The 20,064-nt window shown below is 37.8% G+C and overlaps 1 protein-coding gene across 8 annotated transcripts in view; it reads right to left on the minus strand.

Annotated features, from left to right (window-relative positions):
- ULK4 (unc-51 like kinase 4) overlaps positions 1-20,064 on the minus strand; it is a 538,746-nt gene that overhangs the window by 352,142 nt on the left and 166,540 nt on the right. For all 8 annotated transcript variants that reach the window (XM_082348367.1, XM_082348366.1, XM_082348364.1 and 5 more), the window contains 5 exons: positions 17,804-17,937; positions 16,295-16,416; positions 16,090-16,146; positions 2,703-2,754; positions 2,506-2,600 (listed from right to left, as the gene is read on the minus strand). In XM_082348367.1, the coding sequence (XP_082204493.1) occupies positions 2,506-2,600; positions 2,703-2,754; positions 16,090-16,146; positions 16,295-16,416; positions 17,804-17,937 (460 nt within the window). The remainder of the gene's footprint in view (positions 1-2,505; positions 2,601-2,702; positions 2,755-16,089; positions 16,147-16,294; positions 16,417-17,803; positions 17,938-20,064) is intronic.

Raw genomic sequence — 20,064 nt, forward strand, 5'->3', positions numbered from 1 at the left:
AGGACAAACAGACAAAAATTAATAAAGATAGAAAAGATTTGAACAAGATAACTAATAAATTTAACCTAATGGACATATAACTGAATACTGCACCTAAGAATTGCAAAATACCTATTCTTTCCAAACACATACATAACATCTACCAAAAAATTTTGTAATGGACTATGAAGCAAGTCTTAATAAATTTCAATAGACTGAAATTAGAGTATTTCTCTAACTTCAACGCAATTAAATCAGGAATCAATTATTTAAAAAAACTAAAAAGTGCCCATGTTTGAAAATGCATTTATCTTAATAACCCATGAATGAAAGCAAATATTTTAACTGAAAGATACCAAAAATGCTACATACCAACACTTGTGGAATGCAGCTAAAGCAGTATTTAGGAGACACGATCTTCAATGCATATGTTAGAAAGGAAGAAATATTTTTTAAAATCAACTATTTATCTCAAAAAGTTAGAAAAAGAATGCAGAATAAATCCAAAGAAAGGAGAAAGGAAGGAAACAGAACAGAAATTAACAAAATTAGAACAAAATTAAGCAAACAGAACAGAAATTAATAAAATAGAAAAGAAACATATAGTATGTAGGAGATAAGCAAAACTGAACACTGGCTGGCTCTTTGATAAAGTTAGTAAAACTAAGAAACCTTGAGTCAGATTGTTCAAGAAAAGAAAAAGAAGGAATAACAGTAAATAGCAAATATTTTTAAAGGCTATATTATTAGATTACACAAACGCTAAGAAAAATTGGCAACAAAATACTATGAACTTCTTTATGCCAATAAATTTGAAAAACTACAGAAGAAAACCAAAATCTTAGAAAGACGTGGACAAGCACGTCATAAAAGATTATTCCCAAGTGGCCAGTAAACACTTGGAAAACCACTCAGCCTCATAAGTAGTCTTGACTATACAATTTAAAACTATGGTGAAACATCACTATACACCCATTCATTTAAAAGGCTGAAACAACAAGAACTGGGAAGAATGAGGACATGAGGTCCTGCAGTGCTGGTGTGAAAGTAAACTGGCACCACCTCTCTGGAAAACACAATGTCACTTTCTAGACAAACTGAGTTTGCACATTTCCTATAACCACTAATTCCATTCCTGTGTATGTACCCCAGAAATAATGCATGCTTATGTGGAGCAAAATACATAAACAAGAATATCTATAGCAGTATTGTTTGTAAATGCCAAATACTAGACATAGCCTAACGTCTACCAACGATAAATAAGTAAAATGTGATATATTCATATACTCAGATTTCTACAATGGGACACTACACACTCATGAAGAATAAAAGCACAAAGATACTTAACAACATGGATGTTACAAACACTGAGCAAAAAAAACCAAGTCACAAATGAATACACACTGTATTGAAACAAAGAGCAAAAGCAGGCAAAACCAGCCTATATTGTTTAAGAATGCAGGCACAGGCCCACAAAGGAATGCACAGGTGTGATTACTATGAAAGTCAGGATAGTGGTCCCCTCTCCAGGGAGGAAAGGATTTGTGATTGAGGGGACTTCAGGGCTCAGAATGGTAACATTCTGTTTTGTTTTTCTTTTTTAACTGGGTGGTGATTTCTTGAGCACTTGCTTTACAACTAGTCATCAAACTACACACACTTTAATACACTTTTCTGTATTTTATATTTTATAATAAATATATTGAAAACAACCATAAAGAGCTGGTAGACATTTCCTACCCTCAAAAAATAATTATCCCCTCTCTCTTGAGAATGTATCATTAAAGTCCTAAGCTGCCATGTAAGAAGTCGGGCCACCCTGAAGTCTCCCTGCTGGAGAGACCCACAGAGATGGAGAGAGATGCGTGCAGAGTCCCAGCTGGAGGCAGACATGTGAGGGAGTGACCTTCAGATGATTCCAGCCCCAGGCACCACTGACTGGTACCTCCTCAAAGACCCTGAGTGATAACTGCCTTGCTGACCTAAGTCAACCCCTAGAACCAGGAGAGAGAATACGAAAATGATTGCTGTGGTCCTCGTCTTACCTGGCTCCTTTTCTTGAGGGCTTTCTGCTGATGAGAACGTAGTCACAAAACTTTCCTCCCTCCTCTAAAGTCATCACTCAGCTCACCTAAGGATCACCCTAAGGCACAGGTTCTCAAATGGGGGCAATTTCGCTGCCCAGAAGACATCTGGCAATGTGTAGAGACCTTTCTGGTTGTTGCAACCGAGGGGGGCTGGACTGGGTGCTACCCTCATCTACTACGTATAGGCCAGGGATGCAGCTGAACATCCTACAATGCCCGAGACATCCCCCGCAGCAAGGAACTGTCCATCGCCAAATGCCCACAGTCCAAGGTTGAGAAACTCTGTTCTGAGAGTCTTTGCTGTTGGTTACAACCAATAATCAGGCAAGGAGTAAGAAGGAGCACGCTGGGGGTAAGGTGTGGACCAGAAGGGAAAGAGAATAATGAGCAAAGAACCACCAAAAACAAGTCAACAAGGAAGGAAGGGATTTCTACTGACCGTAGAGCAATAGTCTTTCAATAAAACAGGATACTGTATCACTGCTTCAAAAGTCGACAGGGTGATCTTGATAAATTCTTCTGATGCCATCAGTCCTAGAAATACAGTTAATTATTATAGATGTTTATTTACATGTCCAAAGTCATAATATCAAAATACCTCAAGCAAAGATGTAAAATGTCCCATGGTCTACTCACCTTTGGCTCCATCTATGTTAGTTTCTCCTGAGTCTACTGATTTAATATGACTCTGTAAAAAATAAAAATGTTAATAAACAGAGATTTTAAAATAGCTCTGATATAAGAACCATGCACAGAAAAAACTGAATATATGATCCTATAGATGTTCACCATGATTAACTCCAGGCAGTAGGAATCAAGTGATTTTTATCTTCTCATTATATTTTTCTACAGTTTCTAAATTTCATGTGATAAGTAGGCATTAATTTCTTTATCCAGAAGCGGAAAGATAATATTTTTAGAAAGTCTCCTGATTGAGTTAATGCACAAAAGTCATTAGAAATTTTTTTTAAAACTTCGATAATTCTACACTACACATGAATGGTAACTGCAAATAAATACTATTTATATGACAGTCCTTAAAAAAATAGTAACATTTTGCCCAAAACTCTACCTATCGTTCTTAATGAAATAACTCATGGAAGGCATTAAGTACTAAATACATATTAGGAACACTATAATCATAGTTTTTAAACATGATCATATGAATAGTATATATACACTATAAACTATAATCATTTTTAAATATACAAATCACTACCAGTGAGACTAAATGTTAGAATAAAATCAACAGCAATATAAGCACAGAAGGGTCAACCTGCTAAAGTGAGGATAATCCACTTGACACATAAACCATTTCCAATCTGCCACACTTACTCACTCAGTACATTGGGACATTAATGAGGATGGCACTAAATCAGGACAAACAGTCATCTCAAAGGGAGGTCAAGCTTTAGCTACCCTGAGCATCAGTACTGCATCAAGATGCAGCAGTTAAAGGCCTGTCTTCAAAATTCACCACTGTTCTGAGACCCTCCTACATACTTTGTACCCCGACCCCAACTCCCAACTGTGCCCCACACACCATGCCCGTGCCTCCCTGTGGGATGACCCCCAACAATGTTTCAGAGGCAGGCCTGAGCAGCTCAGCTGTGAACAACCTGGGGTGAACCTCCCAGACTCCAAGCGAGTGCTCCGAACAGAAGGGGTGCTCCGTGAACATGATGTGAATGAAACCATCACTGCCCTGGCTAATAACAGGCAGAGCACCTGTGCTGGTGATACACGGAGACACAGGCAACTGAATGCCTGCCCCTAGCTCACAAAATAATACATATATCATATTTTAGATATGATAACAAATAGCAAATAAAATATAAGATAGCCTTGGAATAAAAAATAATTAAGTCAGCAATTAGCCTGGAGTGGAAAATATCAATAGATCTTACTATACTCCAATGATTTTCTTAAAATTTTTGGTAAATATAAAAGACTATAGAGTGTCCTTGTCCCCACGGTGAGCCACAACCACCCGCCACATCTGCAGGAGACCCTCTAACACTAGCAGCATGTGGGATCTTAGTTCCCAGACCAGGGATCGAACCTGCAGCCCCTGTATTGGAAGCGTGGAGTCTTAACCACTGGATTGTCAAGAACATGAGATTTTTTCCCAATCTTTAAGGTGAGAACTGGGTGGAGCTTCTGGAGGTAAAACCCACAAAGTGTGCCCTACCTTAGACTGAGCCCCCAGGAGTTTTTAACTCTCAAGCTAGTTCATGCTGACTCTCCAATAATTCACCACAATTACTAAAGTGTTCCTACCAGTTTATTATGAAACATAGAATCAGTTAGGAAACATATGAGTTTGTTTCCTTTAAAAGGTGAGCTAGAGATAGCCTCGTCCACCAGAGAGCAGACAGCAGAAACAAGAAGAACTACAATCCTGCAGCCTGTGGAATGAAAACCACATTCACAGAAAGACAGACAGGACGAAAAGGCAGAGGGCTATGTACCAGATGAAGGAACAAGATAAAACCCCAGAAAAACAACTAAATGAAGTGGAGATAGGCAACCTTCCAGAAAAAGAATTCAGAATAATGATAGTGAAGATGATCCAGGACCTCGGAAAAAGAATGGAGGCAAAGATCGAAAAGATGCAAGAAATGTTTAACAAAGACCTAGAAGAATTAAAGAACAAACAAACAGAGATGAACAATACAATAACTGAAATGAAAACTACACTAGAAGTAATCAATAGCAGAATACCTGAGGCAGAAGAATGGATAAGTGACCTGGAAGACAGAATGGTGGAATTCACTGCTGCAGAACAGACTAAAGAAAAAAGAATGAAAAGAAATGAAGACAGCCTAAGAGACCTCTGGGACAACATTAAACACAAAAACATTCGCATTATAGGGGTCTCAGAAGGAGAAGAGAGAGAGAAAGGACCCAAGAAAATATCTGAAGAGATTACAGTCGAAAACTTCCCTAACATGGGAAAGGAAATAGCCATCAAAGTGCAGGGAGCACACAGAGTCCCATACAGGATAAACCCAAGGAGAAATATGCCAAGACACATAGTAATCACACTGGCAAAAATTAAAGACAAAGAAAAATTACTGAAAGCAGCAAGGGAAAAACGACAAATAACATACAAGGGAACTCCCATAAGGTTAACAGCTGATTTCTCAGCAGAAACTCTACAAGCCAGAAGGGAGTGGCATGACATATTTAAAGTGATGAAAGGGAAGAACCTACAACCGAGATTACTCTACCCAGCAAGGATCTCATTCAGATTCGATGGAGAAATCAAAAGCTTTACAGACAAGCAAAAGCTAAGAGAATTCAGCACCACCAAACCAGCTCTACAACAAATGCTAAAGGAACTTCTCTAAGTGGGAAACACAAGAGAAGAAAACAAACCCAAAACAATTAAGAAAAGGTCACAGGAACATACATATTGATAATTACCTTAAACGTCAATGGATTAAATGCTCCAACCAAAAGACACAGACTCACTGAATGGATATAAAAACAAGACACATATATATGCTGGCTACAAGAGACCCACTTCAGACATAGGGACACATACAGACTGAAAGTGAGGGGATGGAAAAAGATATTCCATGCAAATGGAAATCAAAAGAAAGCTGGAGTAGCAATACTCACATCAGATAAAATAGACCTTAAAATAAAGAATGTTACAAGAGACAAGGAAGGACACTACATAATGATCAAGGGATCAATCCAAGAAAAAGATATAAAAATTATAAATATATATGCACCCAACATAGGAGCACCTCAATACATAAGGCAACTGCTAACAGCTATAAAAGAGTATATCGACAGTAACACAATCATAGTGGGGGACTTTAATACCTCACTTACACCAATGGACAGATCATCCAAAATGAAAATAAACAAGGAAACAGAAGCTTTAAATGACACAATAGACCAGATAGATTTAATTGATATTTATAGGACATTCCATCCAAAAACAGCAGATTACACTTTCTTCACAAGTGCGCATGGAACATTCTCCAGGATAGATCACTTCTTGGGTCACAAGTCAAGCCTCAGTAAATTTACGAAAATTGAAATCATATCAAGCATCTTGTCTGATCAAAACACTATGAGATTAGAAATGAATTACAGGGAAAAAAAGGTAAAAAACACAAACACATGGAGGCTAAACAATACGTTACTAAATAACCAAGAGATCACTGAAGAAATCAAAGAGGAAATCAAAAAATACCTAGAGACAAATGACAATGAAAACACAACGATCCAAAACCTATGGGATGCAGCAAAGGCAGTTCTAACAGGGAAGTTTATAGCTATGCAAGCCTACCTCAAGAAACAAGAAAAATCTCAAATAAACAATCTAATCTTACACCTAAAGGAACTAGAGAAAGAAGAACAAACAAAACCCAAACTTAGCAGAAGGAAAGAAACCATAAAGATCAGAGCAGAAATAAATGAAATAGAAACAAAGAAAACAACAGAAAAGATCAATAAAACTAAAAGCTGGTTCTTTGAGAAGATAAACAAAATTGATCAACCATTAGCCAGACCCATCAAGAAAAAGAGGGAGAGGACTCAAATCAATAAAATTAGAAACGAAAAAGGAGAAGTTACAACAGACACAGCAGAAATACAAAGCATCCTAAGAGACTACTACAAGCAACTCTATGCCAATAAAATGGACAACCTGGAAGAAATGGACAAATGTGTAGAAAGGTATAACCTTGCAAGACTGAACCAGGAAGAAATAGAAACTATGAAGAGACCAGTCACAAGCAATGAAATTGAAATTGTGATTAAAAATTTTCCAACAAACAAAAGCCCAGGACCAGATGGCTTCACAGGTGAATTCTATCAAACATTTAGAGAAGAGCTAACACCCATCCTTCTCAAACTCTTCCAAAAAAATTGCAGAGGAAGGAACACTCCCAAACTCATCCTATGAGGCCACCATCACCCTGATACCAAAACCAGACAAAGATACTACAAAAAAAAGAAAATTACAGACCAATATCACTGATGAACATAGATGCAAAAATCCTCAACAAAATACTAGCAAACAGAATCCAACAACACATTAAAAGGATCATACACCATGATCAAGTGGGATTTATCCCAGGGATGCAAGGATTCTTCAATATACGCAAATCAATCAATGTGACACACCATATTAACAAATTGAAGAATAAAATCCATATGGTCATCTCAATAGATGTAGAAAAAGTTTTTGACAAAATTCAACACCCACTTATGATAAAAACTCTCCAGGAAGTGGGCATAGAGGGAACCTACCTCAAAATAATAAAGGCCATATATGACAAACCCACAGCAATGGTGAAAAACTGAAAGCATTTCCTCTAAGAGCAGGAACAAGATAAGGATGTCCACTCTCACCACTATTATTCAACAGAGTTTTGGAAGTCCTAGCCATGGCAATCAGAGGAGAAAAAGAAATAAAAGGAATACAAATTGGAAAAGAAGAAGTAAAACTGTCACTGTTTGCAAATGACATGATACTATACATAGAGAATCCTAAAGATGCCACCAGAAAACTACTAGAGCTAATCAATGAATTTGGTAAAGTTGCAGGATACAAAATTAATGCATAGAAATCTCTTGCATTCCTATACACTAATGATGAAAAATCTGAAAGAGAAATTAAGGAAACACTCCCATTTACCACTGCAACAAAAAGAATAAAATACCTAGGAATAAACCTACCTAGGGAGACAAAAGACCTTTATGCAGAAAACTATAAGACACTGATGAAAGAAATTAAAGATGATACAGACAGATGGAGAGATATACCACGTTCTTAGATGGGAAGAATAAATATTGTGAAAATGACTATACTACCAAAAGCAATCTACAGATTCAATGCAATCCCTATCAAACTACCACTGGCATTTTTCACAGAACTAGAACAAAAAATTTCACAATTTGTATGGAAACACAGAAGACCCCGAATAGCCAAAGCAATCTTGAGAACGAAAAATGGAGCTGGGGGAATCAGGCTCCCTGACTTCAGACTATACTACAAAGCTACAATAATCAAGACAGTATGGTAGTGGCACAAAAACAGAAACATAGATCAATGGAACAGGATAGAAAGCCCAGAGATAAACCCACGCACATATGGTCACCTTATCTTTGATAAAGGAGGCAAGCATATACAGTGGAGAAAAGACAGGCTCTTCAATAAGTGGTGCTGGGAAAACTGGACAGGTACATGTAGAAGTATGAAATTAGAACACTCCCTAACACCATATACAAAAATAAACTCAAAATGGATTAGAGACCTAAATGTAAGCCCAGGCACTATAAAACTCTTAGAGGAAAACATAGGCAGAACACTGTATGACATAAATCACAGCAAGATCCTTTTTGACCCAGCTCCTAGAGAAATGGAAATAAAAACAAAAATAAACAAATGGGACCTAATGAAACTTAAAGGCTTTTGCACAGCAAAGGAAACCATAAACAAGACAAAAAGACAACCCTCAGAATGGGAGAAAATATTTGCAAACAAATCAGTGGACAAAGGATTAATGTCCAAAATATATAAACAGCTCGTGCAGCTCAATATTAAAAAAACAAACAACCCAATCCAAAAATGGGCAGAAGACCTAAATAGACATTTCTCCAAAGAAGACATACAGATGGCCAAGAAGCACATGAAAAGCTGCTCAACATCACTCATTATTAGAGAAATGCAAATCAAAACTACAATGAGGTATCACCTCACTCCTGTTAGAATGGGCATCATCAGAAAATCTACAAACAACAAATGCTGGAGAGGGTGTGGCAAAAAGAGAACCCTCTTGCACTGTTGGTGGGAATGTAAATTGATACAGCCACTATGGAGAACAGTATGGAGGTTCCTTAAAAAACTAAAAAGAGAATTACCATGTGATCCAGCAATCCCACTTCTGGGCATATACCCAGAGAAAACCATAATTCAAAAAGACACATGCACCCCAATGTTCATTGCAGCACTATTTACAATAGCCAGGTCATGGAAGTAACCTAAATGCCCATTGACAGACGAATGGATAAAGAAGGTGTGGTACATATATACAATGGAATATTACTCAGCCATAAAAAGGAATGAAATTGGGTCATTTGTTGAGATGTCAATGGATCTAGAGACTATCATATGGAGTGAAGTCAGTCAGAAAGAGAAAAACAAATATTGTATACTAAGCCATATATGTGGAACCTAGAAAAATGGTACAGATGAACCGGTTTGCAGGGCAGAAATTGAGATACAGATGTAGAGAACAAATGTATGGACACCAAGGGGGGAAAGCGGCGGCGGGGTGGGGGGGGGGGGTCGGGGGTGTGTGATGAATTGGGCATTTGGGATTGACATGTATACACTGATGTGTATAAAAGTTATGACTAATAAGAACCTGCTGTATAAAAAAATAAAATTCAAAAAAAAAGACTATATATAACATACACAAAAGCAGATATATAGATAGATTTTATGTTATAAAGAATAAAGACTCTTAAACCCACCATTTGAGTTAAGAACTAAGATATTCCCAACTCTTTGCATGAGCTTCCCACATCCCACCTGCCTGTTATTCCTCCAGAGATAACCACTGTCATGAATTTATCATTTCTTCAGCATTTCTTAATAGTTTTACCACATATACATGTGTCTCTAAATACTATATTCTTTGTTTCAGTATTTTTAAACTTTACTGAAATGATATCAAACTGTATACAGTTCATACAGATGGGACAGTATGTAGCCATTAAAATGTGAAAAAAAAATTTAAGATACGGGAAAATAGTTATGATACAACGTTAAATGGAAAAAAGAATACAAATCTATATATACACAACATAGTTTCAACCACATGTATTGGTATAAGTCATATACATATCTTATACATACATAGATTTCTACGCACAAATGCATATACATGAATTGAAAACACTAAGTAAACAACAATATGTTAACAATGGTTGTTAACCATTGATAGTTATAGGTGATTTTTTTCTTCTAATATCTCTATAATTTTCTACATTTTCTTTAATAAGCATATATTTTATACATGCTTGAATTCTTTTTTTCAGTCTATCACTAAAACAAAAAAGACTAACAACAAAATAACATAATAAATAATAAAAAGAGGCACTGCAAGCTTTTCATAATAATTTGGCTGAAATAATTTCATAAAATTTCAACATGGGCACATAACTTTTGCTGAATAAATATGGATTTGATGTTGAAAAGAGTTCATAAAAAGATTTCTTTTGACTTCAATAAATCTACTTAAATGTCTATAGCTTACTTAAGTAAAGAAAGAAGAGGGAGAACAGTGTTTATAGTATGATCTTTCTAGATAATTTTTTAAAGAATATATAGATAATATACAAACATAGATGTGAACAAAAATTTTCGAGGAAGAAATCACAGGAACCACTCGCAGAGGCTCCCTTTGGGGAGGACTACTGGCCCAGGAGGTAAGCTTTCACTATTCATTTTCTGCTTTTCTGCACTGTTGGAATTTTCTAGCTATGCACATGCATTAATTTTTTTCCTGTTTTAACAGCGACAAGGGTTTTCTAGATGGTGAAACTATAGGGTTCTTTCAATTTATTTTCTTCCTTATACTTCCCCAGTTTAATTTTTTAAAAAATCCCTGCTGAATGTTTCATTGATTTACCAATTTAAATCTCTTTGGATCTATTTCTTCTTCTTCATTCTCAGTGTAATAGGAATTAATCAGGTGAGAGTGAGGACAGGGCAGGAGGCATTGCAGATTCAAGGAGAGGAGGGAACATATGAACAGTCATCTAGGTGAGCGCGAAGGTGTATAAATTAGGAAAAGGCACTAGATGTCCCAGTCTGCAGAGAGGGCTTGTTTGAGATGAGCAGTCATGAATTTAAAGTGAGACCAGCTATTTTCGTCGTGTTTTCCTCTAGCCATATCTACCCACTCAAAGCAGGGGTGGGGAAGGTAGAGAATTAAACTGAACAAGGACTTGGGTTTGCCAGAGGAGGACAACGGAGGAAGAGACAGGAAAGGGATTACGGGTGTGTGTGGCAGGGATAGGGGTTGAACCAGGGTCTCTAAGCGGAGTAAAGTGAAAAGTCACTGGGCCCCAGGAGGGCAGGATGGTGAGTGCAAAGTGGTAAAAGGCCAATTTAAGTCTCAGAGGAATTAAAAGGCTGCTGGAGATGGGGAGCAGGGTTAGAGAGCTGAAAATTAGGTGTGGGAGCCAGAGAGCAGTGCCGCTGAATATAAGGCCGTGGGCGGAGGGAGCTGAGGGGGGGAAAGACAAGCTCATGGGGAGAGAGGTGGTCGAGGAGCTGAGAGGCTGAGGTGTTGGAAGGATTCTCCCCAGGGATACCCGATTCTCTAAGAATGACAGTGAGCCCAGTGCTAAAAGACTCTGAGCGAGAAGCGATGACCCAGAAAAATCTGTAGATGACCACAGTACATGGGGCATCTTCTAAGGGTGTGAGCTTCAAAGCTGGGAGTTTAGCAGGGGAACAAATAGGATGGGCACTTACTGTGGGGCAGAAAAATGGCCCTATCTAGAGAGAAAAAGGGAAAGCTGTGCCTCCAGGGCAGACCAGTGCCCTGCATTACTATTCAGTACTTCAGAGAAGCTGAGAATAAGCTCTCAAAGCAAGGTGGGTATATCAATTCAGGGTCTGTATAAAAAAAAAAAAAGAAAAGAAAAGAAAAGAAAAAAGGAAAAGGAAAAAACCTTACAACAAGAACATTCGTGTGACAATGAATAAGTATATAGTGAGCAGAAACTAACACACCATTGTAAAGCAATTATACTCCAATAAAGATGTTTTAAAAAAATAATGATATAGTATATTTTTAAAAATACAAGAGTACACTCACTCTCTCTGCTTTATCTGCTACAAGTGAAGTCACAATCTATCAACAAAATAACATTCACTTAAAATAAAAATCTGCAGGGAATTCCCTGGCAGTCCAGTGGTTAGGACCCAGAGCTTCCACTGCAAGGGGCACGGGTTCAATTCCTGGTCAGGGAACTAAGATCCCGCAAGCTGCACAGTGCAGCCAAAAAAATAAAGTTAAATAAATAAAAATCTGCAGAGGGCAGGAGTATGTCTTTTAATAATCATCCCAACGCCCAGGATAAGTGAAGATTTATCAATGACAGAGATTGTAATCATATTCTTATGTGAAAAATCACAATAATTTTATCATTTCTTTCATTTGAAAATTTGAATTTTGATGTCTTTTTGTAGAAAACTATAACCACCACACAACCACTGTACTTTTATAAACTGATGAGGCCAGAACTTAAGAACAAAGTCCTCTTCCTCAGCTCATTAATCAAGAGCACTTTCAGAAGGACACAAGAAACACAGTGAACATCAGGATAATACACATCATGAGTTCTCAAACAGATTTCCTTCATGTCATTATTTCCTGTTTCTCAGCGCAATTCAAAAGAGGCTCGAAAGAACTATGGAGAAATTAACCGCGGAACTTCTTCATAGCACTTCCCTAGATGCTTCACTGCTAAAAGTGTCCCTAGGGGTACTTTTTTTTTTTTTTTACTGGAGAGGGAGGCAGATACAATGGCACATTGCTTCTGCCAATAAGAAGTGAAAATAGAAATTATCAGCTATGTAGTCCTCTTTGGCCTGGACCCTTTGAAAGCTTAATAATGGTTTAAAAGTGCCCTGTTAAATTGCTTCCAAACATTTGCCTCTTTAAAACATAAGGAGACCAAAACTTCATTTTACTTGGGGAAGAAGAAGTGTTTACAAAAAGTTAATTCCTCTACTCATGTCTCCATATAAGAAGTACCCTGAATTTTTCTACCAAAAAGATAAAAGATGTCTATAGGTTAACAGGCAAACCATGTCTGGTGCCAGTAGGAAAACTGAAGCCAATGGGAAGCACAATTCCAATGCCCCCTCCAGCCTGTGCCTTCAGGACCCTTCTAATGAGGGGAGATCATACCAACCCTGACTGCTGTCCCCACACCACCTGAGGCAGGCCAGCAGTTCCTGGAGAGCTCCTTCAGCAGAAGTCCAAGTATACAGCTACTAAAGGTGGACCAAGCTTGAATACCTCAAATTAAGGTGTATTTTTTAAATATAAAAGGACAATGGGCCTGCCATAATACAGTAGCTACTCAACCAGACATATTTTGAGAAACACTAAAACTAATATTTACCTGCAGGTAGAACAATAGGGCTTTCACAACAGGGTGCTAAGGGTATACACATGAATGGTCTGGTCCCTCAGGCCACCAGGACAGGAGAAGCACTGTGCCCTGGCCAGTTCCACAAAGCCATTCTGCACACTGGCCTACAAACATTTATAATTGTGCAGCCTTCCCACCACCCCCCCCAAAACAAACAAACAAACAAACCCAAAACCTCTCAAACAACTTCAGGAAAGCCTTGCCTATGCAAAATGTAAAGTAATTCTTTTAAAGCAGAAAACTCAAGAGGCTTTACTGTGCACATCTGCACCATGAACTTCTAAGGGGCTGCAGGCTGCCGGGGAGTTGCCTATGCCTCCGGCACCAGAGGGGCACTGTGACTTCAACAATATTTGTGGCATCTTCTGAGTAGACTGTGAATCAACTCACAGAAGCAACATCTAACTCTCAACGGTTCATCATAACGTACACTAGAGCTGGGTGGGTAACTAAATCCAGGTCCTTGATTTTAGCCAATACTACTGTCCCTGGACTAGTGTCTCATCAGTGCCATCAACACCGAGTAAAGAAAGATGAACACACAGCTAAGGCCAAATAACAGATGAGGTAAGAAAAACAACAAAAGATTTCTGGGACTGGCCATGACTCAAACCAGGAAAATGGTCCCAAGAGAGCCAAAAGACCTTTTTCATTATGTGTATAAACTCCCAGTACTTGAGCGACATTATCAGGGAAAAGACTGCTAAAGAATTTTCAGTAGCACAATTACCTTTGAACTAGGCAAGTTATTTTGCATCCCCTGAAAGTGCTTTTGTTAAGAAAACCCATACAGAGCCCTACAGAACACCCCCAACCTTCAAAGGGTACACCCACTCCTGGGAGAAGAAGATGAGGAGGCCCTTTCTCAGTGGAAGCCGATGAATTACATGGAGCAGATGAGGTCTCCCTAAGAGACATATCTGTAATTCCTGAAAGTCCACAAAGACTTTTATGTTGGAGACACTTGGTAGTTCCTTGAAAACCTAAACTGTACTCAGTTAATGTAGGCAGAGAAAAGTACTACACATGAGAAAAAATAAGAGAATGAACACAATTATATCTGTCCCAAACAATCACTGTGCCAAAATATTCCAAGGTGGGCTACAAGGGCAAAATTACTATTTTCAGGCATCAATATGTTAGTGCAATGGAGTTACAAATATAGAATTATAGTTCTGCTAAAACTGATGCCCGCATTGTCCTTTAAAATGATTAAAAAGCAAATTAAAGGAGGTGGCAGACAAAATTCTAATAATTTTCAAATTCATGAATGTGCTACGAAAATTATGTGCTTTGTAGAATTCGGACTCAAGGATGATAACACTTTGAAAATGAGTACAAAAGGACCCGCACTGCACTGACTAAACACACTGCTTACAAAAATCAGTGACCTCTCTACTCAACATTCATACTTCAAAACATCATACTTCACCGTATGATGACTCTTCTAGGAAACTATATTCTCACTTGTGGGTGGCAATCATTTTTTTTTTTTATTCCAAACAAGCAGTAAAATTGAGATGTTTACTTCATTTTAACTAGATACCTATATGACATGGCATTTTGAAAATCTCCGTTCACTGTTTATTATTAATATCAAAGTAAGACCAAAGATGCTGTGTGACCAATGTCTTAGTTTTCCCTTTGTACAGCTCCCCATTTTATCAACAGTACATACTGTAACTATTCCAGGCAAGGGAAGAAGATAACATAATTCACGAGCCACAACTTGAACAAAGAGACTATCTTTTGTGAGCAAAAATCAAAGTGAAAGATAATATGATGATTTGTTTTTCATTGTTACTCATCTCATCAAAATTAAAGGCAAGGTTAGATTGAGCTCAAAAAAAAAAAAATTGAGCTCAAGTTAGAGAAATACCATCACAAAAAGAGACACTGCACAAAACTCAACAATGTTAGCCAAAGTAAATGATACTATATTCCCAGAATTCCATTTTTTATATATGTATAAATCTGTTCTCTTTCAGATTCTTTTCCATTATAGGTTATTTTAAGATACTAAATACAGTTCCCTGTGCTATACAGTAGGCCCTTTCTGGTTATCTATTTTCTAAATATTAGTGTGTATATGTTAATCCCAAACTCCTGATTTATCCCTCCCCTACCTTCCCCTTTGGTAACTATAAATTTGTTTTCTATGTCTGTGATTCTGTTTCTGTTTTGTAAATAAGTTCATTTGTATCATTTTTTTTAGATTCCACATATATGCAGTATCATATGATATTTGTCTGTCTGACTGACTTTGCTTAATATGATAATCTCTCTAGGTCCATCCCTGTTGCTGCAAATGGCATTATTTCATTCTTTTTTATGGCTGAGTAATACTCCGTTGTATGTATGTACCACATCTTCTTTATCCATTCTTCTGTCCATGGACATTTAGGTTGTTTCTATGTCCTGGTTGTTGTAAACAGTGGTGCTATAAACGTAGGGGTGCACATATCAAAGTGTATCAAAGTGCACACTTTAAATATAAATATATAAAAATTTTTTAATTTATTATTTTAAATTTTTTCATGATGTTTAATATCAAAATCTATGAAAATGTTTTCTATGGACTTATTTACGCTATTTGGGTCTGTCTCTGAACAAAGTGCATTATCAGGAGAGAATGTATTTTTCCTCCAAATGTCAAATTTTCTTACAGTCAACAGATAAAAATATAAAAAGGTCACTTCCCTAGAGACAAATAAATACCACTAAGATTTTAAAATTACCTCATTCTGACACCAAATCCCACAAACAGTAGAGACAGCCACATTTTTATTAGAAACGTGAAGAATTCAGCATTACTCACAAGAATAGTTCCGTAACTGAAAAGGAACTCTTCTGTTACAACTTGAGGTCGAAATACCTGTGTGATGAAAGTTTCCACAGATTAAATCCTGAAAGCCATGTACAAAAGAAAAATGAAAATGTTTTGTCTGAGTTGATGTTTCTCAGCTCCAGTTTACAAAGAAGGGAGTGACATTTATATACATTTTTTCCAAACAGGATGATACCTGAGACGTTACGAGGTGAAGCACTATAGGCATGAGGGGGAGACACATCTTCAGCTGCTTCGCTTGAACTGTGGATGGGTGTTTACGACCAGAAACTTTCGCCAAGGCGTTCAGAATGTCACCTGCGAAGCACACCCCAGAGCACACGTGAGGTTAGAGACCACAGATACGTAAGGACCACTGGTTGTGGGCTGAACACTAATGGGATTGCTGAGTGAAGCAATTAATCTCCAAATAAAAGAAGTGGGTAGAAGCTGCATTGTTTTATTCACAACTCTTTACATTACAACAGAAAGTTGTGGCCTCTGGGGTCAGGATGGATATAAAATTGATCTCTCACCTAGAAATTTAAAATAGAAATGATTTTTTTTTTTTTGCACTTTCCGAATTTCAACCATGAGCACTCATTACTTTTGTAAACAGAAAAAAGTTATTAAAAAATTACAAGTGAACAGATTATAGATCAGAATTTTTTAATAATAGAACAGGATGGTAGTAATAAGATATCAATTCCTAATACTGCTCATTGGATGGCAAGTCCAATAATAAATAAAACTTGTTTGTTGGATACCTGAATACCTCATCTCCTGAGATAGGACGAGTCAGGTAATAAGAAACTCAACTACCAATTGACCAGCTCATGGCCTTTGGTTTGCAGATTTTAAAAAGGTTACAATCCAAATAAATTTTGAAATGCTCTATTTTCAGTCATTAACAGGCAAAAATTTCCCACAGTATTAGTAAGGAGCAAAAAGTTACTGTCAAATCAGCCATGAAGATATTTTCATTACTTTGATTTAATATTCTGAATTTCTGCGTCTAAATAGCTTTTACCATAACGGGTTGGGTCAAATTTAACATTTTAAACATTTCTGGTTTATAGCTACATCTTCTGGAAAAGCATGGAATGAGATTTAAACTAAACGTACGCATTCCTTAGATTATTTTCATGTCTGTAAATAACAGTGGAATAACCAATTTTGTTAGCTGTAATAGACAACCTTTGCAAATCATTATTACTTTCATCTTTTTTTCAGACCAAAGAAATTTTCAAACTTTGAACTTTAATATCAAAATTCTTTAATATTAAATGTTAATGCCTACACATTTAAAATTTTTTTAACAAAAAATAAATTTGTGGCTATAACCTGAAGGAAAAAGCTTTTCTTCAGAATTATGCAGAGAGAAATCTTGAGAAAAGTTACCTAAAATGATAGCCTAAGTCCAATTTTAACCAATTAAAATGCTTTCCTTCTATTTTCCAAAACTGCTAGATGACACTCAATGTAACCGTTAGCCTGCTCATTGCCTCATTCATGTCACTGATACAAAATAATTATGAAAACAGATAAGGCACATTCAAATTCTGAAACTACACATTCAAGAAAAAGTGTCATTGCACTTGCCTGCAAAAAACATACTGGCAAGAACAAAAAAAGAAGTGATGCCTAAATGCCAAGTCGCAGAAAGGTAAGCAGCAAGGGGCCTGAGGACTAGACTCCAATTTACCCAGGATTCGTGGCAGTTCCTGCACGATGTGACAGATGAGCAGGTCCAGGCATTTGGACAGGTACTCATTGCCGCTTTGCTGTTCCTTGCCTGGAGTGGTCTTTCTGCTGTCTCTCTCGATGTACATCACCAGTCTACACACAGCAAAATGCAAAAGATTACCTCTCATGATAAAACAGTTGATAGCACCTGCCCAAACATGCCACCAAGGCAAGTGTTTCCAGGGGGCACAGTCCCCATCTTGTTGACATTTAGATTTGGAGCAACTTGTCAAGCACAGTCTATTTTTGCCTTAGAAAAATCGAAACATTTATGCAGAGAGAAAATAAGGCAACTTTGAATCTCTCTTCCAATGTATTACAAAACAATGCCCTGACTTCCTTTGCCTCTGGCCCATGAAAGGAAACCACATTCTTCAGATGACAGATGAAAGGCAAACAAAAGTGTCTGGAGAGAAGAGGGCTTTGGTGTTTTGAAGATTCAGAGTAGAACCACAAGTTGTCTGCACTTGTGTTGGTCATCAGTCTTAAACTTGCTCTGAACCCCAGGCAAGTCACATAAATTCCAGTTCTTTCATTAAATTGTGTATATAAATCCAAAGAAAAAGTTTCATTTCAGCACTGGGTGATATAGATAGCAGACACTATCTGAACATCTGGATTTCACATGCCCTTTTGCCCAATGGTTTTATGAAATCTGTCTCAATAAACTTATTTCTTCTTCGAACAATTGGCATTTATTAAATATCAATCTCTGAACCAACTGCCTCCAATCCAGAACTAGGGGACATACTGAATCATCAGTCTGGTTACTTAGGGTATTGTTGAAAAGTTTTAGGCCCACGTTTCCTTCCCTTTGCTGGACCCACTCCCCAAGTTCCTAGTCCCGGAAACTCTCTAAAAGGCAATGAGTCCCCTGACTTCAAAGGCCCCTTTACAGCAATCTCCCTTGCTGGACTCCCTTGCCATTATCCACCTCTCCAGCTCTGTTGCAATCACTCATCCCATCCAACTTCTACTTCTCAGAACTTCCAAAAACTCCCACAATAAACCGGAAAGGGGTGGTTCTGGACACAATACACATACGTAACGTACACTGAAATCTTAACACTTAGCATTTATGTGGTTCTCTTAGTAGATTTATGCATCCTTTTGCCTTCCTGCTTATTATTATTTGGAGTCCTATTAGTAAACACCTGGGAATGAAACCGAATCAGAAGTTTGGTTAGTTGACACCTGTTCCATCAGCCCAGCTAAGGAGTGGGACCAGAAAATACCATCTTCCTTTTCAGTTCCCCAAGATGGGTCGCAATATCTCCCTGCCCAGTCTCGCCATCTGCTGAACAGCTTTTCCAACATTAAAGATTCCAGCATTTAACTGCATCCCCTCCAAGCTAAGTATTACAAACATGGCCTCTGACCATAATCTGCTCTTATTCCTACTTGCATGATCTTCCACTGTGACAGTTCTTCAGCCTGCTGGGAACTTCCACTAATTGAATCCATGACATCTTCTCCCAATCCATCAGCACTTCTTCACTTACACTCTTGCCCTCTTTCTTTTCTTTGCACCCATGCAGCCAAATGATTTGGATGAATCCAATGATCTATATACTTTCTGTACATCTGCAGAGAGGCGGCTCAAGTTAAACATGGGGCAGATTCACTCCACTGTAAATGCATGTCACCAATACTCAGTGGCACTGAATAGCACCAGTGACCCAACTACATTTCACTGGTCGACTTATTCCCAGTCTATCTTCAAATTTTTCTTCTCTTTAAACCCTGAAATTTCCATCTTCTCATGAGACTCTCAGTGAGTGCTTTTGCCTCCTACTGTACAGAGAAAATAGAGAGCATCACGAAAAAAACTCTTCTTCCTAATTCTCAGTTGACTGTGCGTCTTATCCTAGGCTCCTTTCCTCCCATCACAACTGCAGACCTCTCTCTCCTTCCAACTGTGCTTTGGATCACATTCCCCTCCACTTTCTCAGAACCTTAAAACTGCCAATTACTCGTTTTCTACTTTTATATATTCACTCTCTCCCATTTAACAAAACGCTTTTCACATCCTTCTACCAACTGCCCCATTGCCTCTCTCCTCCCTTTCTCAGTAAAACCTCTTAAAAGAGAAATCTACACCTTGTATCTCCATTGTTCCTCCTAACTTCCTCAACCCACCACAATCTGCTCTCACTCCCATCACTTGCTCTGAGGTCACCAACAACCTCCATGACATCAAAGCCAACGGACACCTGTCTG

This window comes from Balaenoptera borealis, assembly GCF_965194805.1.
Source record: "Balaenoptera borealis genome assembly, chromosome: 12".
Taxonomy (NCBI): Eukaryota; Metazoa; Chordata; class Mammalia; order Artiodactyla; family Balaenopteridae; genus Balaenoptera; species Balaenoptera borealis.